Source organism: Lactuca virosa, chromosome 4 (assembly GCF_052849685.1).
Source record: "Lactuca virosa cultivar CGN04683 chromosome 4, Lactuca_virosa_CGN04683_v6, whole genome shotgun sequence".
In the NCBI taxonomy this organism is placed as follows: Eukaryota; Viridiplantae; Streptophyta; class Magnoliopsida; order Asterales; family Asteraceae; genus Lactuca; species Lactuca virosa.
In genome coordinates, this window is record NC_136429.1 from 143,392,392 (window position 1) to 143,396,244 (window position 3,853).

The 3,853-nt window shown below is 37.3% G+C and overlaps 1 protein-coding gene across 1 annotated transcript; it reads right to left on the reverse strand.

Annotated features, from left to right (window-relative positions):
• Positions 1–2,742: 2,742 nt before the first annotated feature.
• Positions 2,743–3,630, reverse strand: LOC145105153 (uncharacterized). The gene has a single exon (XM_079042282.1). The coding sequence runs from the start codon at positions 3,628–3,630 to the stop codon at positions 2,743–2,745; it is 888 nt and encodes a 295-aa protein (XP_078898408.1).
• Between the last annotated feature and the right edge of the window lie 223 nt (positions 3,631–3,853).

A 3,853-nucleotide genomic window follows, 5' to 3' on the forward strand; every position in this document is an offset into this window, starting at 1 on the left:
TCAGGCGTCGGAATTGGTAGACATTTGTCACCCTAGACTTACCGGTCTTACTGTAGCGAACAGCTGAGGTGTGGGGTTGTCAATCCCGTATAGATATATACACAACGGTCTCGCTCTCCCTCAAGGAGACTCTGGTTATAATATAGGACTTAAGGTGTACGCTAGGTAGTACGGTGAAGCAACATCTCACAAGAAAATTAACATATTTACGTGAACCATGACTCCCTTTTTCTCGTAATATTAAATATTATACTTTTAAGTAATTATATGTATCCTCTGAAAATAATCGTATGGTTGTGTAGCTGTCAAAATACACTGTTTAAAGTTTAACTTGGTTTGTTTGAAAATATTCATATAATCCTTTATATAAATGTGTATGTGTATTCTTATCTAGTATCAAAATATGAAATTCAAAACGTAATGTTTTTGGGGTGCAACTCACCAAATTTGTAAATGACTATAATGTAACCATTTTTGCTAGAAAAGTTAACTTTTAGTAAAAGTTTCCAAAAACCTGTAGTTTTACAACCATAAATTTTCTTATGATTTTAGTTGAACTCACCTTGAGTGGTTGATGTGTGTAGTTGAAGTGATGAGATCAAGGTTTTGAGCCTAAAACACTTGGAGTGTTTGATGAACTCTTGAAGATTATGATACGCTAAGGTTGTCAACACATAATACTTTTTGTAAATAGGATGAAATCAACAAAATAATGTGTAGAAGCAATAGCCAAACTCGAAATACTTACAAGGATCTAGGGATGATACTTGGAGAATGTTGATCTTGAACGATCCTAGGTTTGTTCTTGAGAAGGTTTTGAATTGTTTTCTAAGTGAAGTGAGGGAGGGATTTTTGAGAGAGTATGAGTTAATCAGAAACAAGATGAAGGAGTGGTGAGGTTTAGTGAGGATAACCTTATTCAAATAAGAGGAGTAAGGTGGATGTGAAGTTTACTTTGAGGACTGTTGGTTGCTTCCTGGATATACGTTGAATATTATGCAGAAAACTGTGAATTGCATGGGAAATAGAAATGGGTATCACATCTTAAGGTCAACCTTTCTTGTCTTATCCTCATCTTATGATCGTAAACACCTTTAAACACTTTAGTATGAAGTTGTTTTCGGCCTGGATGCTTCCTAGAATGGTGTTTTCGGCCATAATGGGGTCCTTAAGTGTGTTTGCGGCCAAAAGAAAGTGTTTGCTGCCAACTATGACCGAAATCCCACATATATACTCCCAAAAGAGTGATTTCGGTCCTAATGGACCTTAAGGAATAGATTTCGGTCCCATAAGGTTGGGTTTTCGGCCCTAATGGGCTTTAGGTAATGTGTTTTCGGTCTTGGCTAGAACCTTGAAGGTGATTTCGGTTCTAGCTTCTTAAAAGTAATTGATTTCGGTCCTATAGTGTTCCTAAGAAGTTGATTTCGGTTCTATAGTGTTCCAACATTCTAAAAATCGAAATCCTTAAGTAATATACAATAACATGCATATAGATTTATTACTTGGACTTGTGTTGACTCCTTTGAGTCCTTGATGGCTTGTTGACTTCATTTGCCATTCAAAGGTTTATTACAACTTGGCTATCACAAGTGTACATACATATGAACTTGTATAAGCATGCTCTCTTGGTTATCAAAGTTCCATTGCATCAAGTTATGTTGTGAATTCACTTATGCTTGGTTAGGGTTTAGACCTTCTTGGTTCCAAAATTTCCCAGTTGTGGCAGATGTGCATGTCAAAAATGTGATAATCGTTCCTTCAAGTACCTGACAGCAGTGGAACGTCATATATTTATAAATGGTTTCAGTAAGTCGTACACGACTTGCATCTATCATGGTGAATCTTTAATTCCTCCAGTCGTCTTGCCAAATAACGAAATGACTTATTTAATCGACGATGTGATGTGGGAGTCGAGAGAAAATGATACCAACCTCGATGAAGGAACCTCAAATACAAGGGGTAGCGTGTGGATGATGATTTTGCACAGTTGTTAGAAGAAGTGGAAACAAAATTGTATTAGTTGAACTTTTTCTTCCCTTAGAGTTTCTAGCAAAGTTAATGCATATCAAGGTGAACAACAAATGGACTGATAGTTCATTTGATCTACTCCTTGAGTTGTTGCAATCAGCATTTCCCAAAGACAACAAGGTTTCCCTTTCACATTATCTAGCCAAAAACAAACTGAAGTCTATTTGTCCGTGGTACGAGTCGATACATGTGTGCAAAAACGAATGTTTTATCTTTTGGAAAGAACACAAGTCATTACAGATTTGTCCTATTTGTAAAGAGAGCCGGTGGATCGATAAAAACACCAATGGTAAGAAAGTAGCTCATAAGATGTTACGGTACTTTCCTGTGACCCCTAGACTACGACGTTTATATTGTTCGAGACACACTGCCAAAAATATGATTTGGCATAGTATCGAACGATCAGAAGATGGTGTGATGTGTCATCCTGTTGATGGGGAACATTGACAATATTTTGATAAAAAGTACCCCGACTTCTCGAGTGAACCGCGTAGCGTACGCCTAGGTCTTTTTACCCCGGCGGCATTTTTAGCAATAGCAACAGAATAGTAGTGGTGACTTTTTACTGACGACTTTTCTAACCTTTAGCGCCGACTTTTGTCGCCACTAATTCCCTTTTTTATTGTAGTGCAACTTAGTTTTCTATAATTTACAAAATTGTAACCATTAAAACATCATATGTACATCACTAAATAATGGAGCTGTCGATTTTTTCTAGCAATTAAGGATATTTAGAATTGACACTCTTGTTTTGATCAAGTGTCTGAAAAGGCATTCTACTTGTTCACTGAGATCTAGGAGGCTAAATTCCATTTCTGCTAACCCTTCTTGTATATGGTCTAACACTAAGTAATCTGATTTTGTTTTCTTGTACGTGATTAGAGAGTGTACTTCATGATCCACCTTCTTAACTTCAGTTTCTTCTAGTGTTTGATGGCACTGTGCACGCTGGCTTCCTATCATCTTCGACACCAAAGACCAGCCTTTCGGTTTTGACTGTGTATTTGATCCAAGACTGAAAGTCAACAAGGACTCAAACACTTCCATTGTGTTTACTCTCATTTCCTTCAACATATTGATGTTTGATTTTGTTCTCTGGCCTTCCTTGACTGAAGAAGAACAATGCTTCTGCAAACCTGACAATGTTTTACAAACGACCTTCTTCACTTTTCTCCTCTGTGACAGATAGGCCTCCAATGAGGTTGTCAGCCCATGATTATTGCCTTTTTTGTGTCGAATCACTGACTGGAGTTCTTTGGCATTATCCACCGATATTAACAAGGCATCCTTGGTGGTGCTACACAGATCCAAAAGCCCAAGAAGTTCATCTAAAAACTTGTTTAGCTGTTCTTTGTGGCACCCTTGGGCTAAAGAGTGTTTAGTAGATGGAAATGAAAGGAATGGTTGGATGGATTCATACATATCGTTCAGACGATTTAGTTTATCGCCTACGAATGATGATGACGAACAAGATGAGGTGGGTTCTTGAGAAGCTTGAAATCTGTAAAACTCATTGAATACGGATTGCTGGTCTGATGTAGATGGTAAGCTGATGGACCTGACATGACTATGGGGTGTTATGTTTGAAGAAATAGAAGCCATCTGTTTCTAAGAACTAAAAAATGAGAATAAGATTTCAGTTTATTGTGTTTCCTCTGGTTACAAACATGGTATAAATAGTTGGAGTTTGCTGTTCAATTGTAATGTGATCATGAATTAAGTTTGATTACGTGGCCATGTATACATTGTCTCCCTTCCTTCCATAATTACAGCTCATTTTTCATTATTCTATCCCCTATATTCCAAGCCTTCACATGCCTTAATT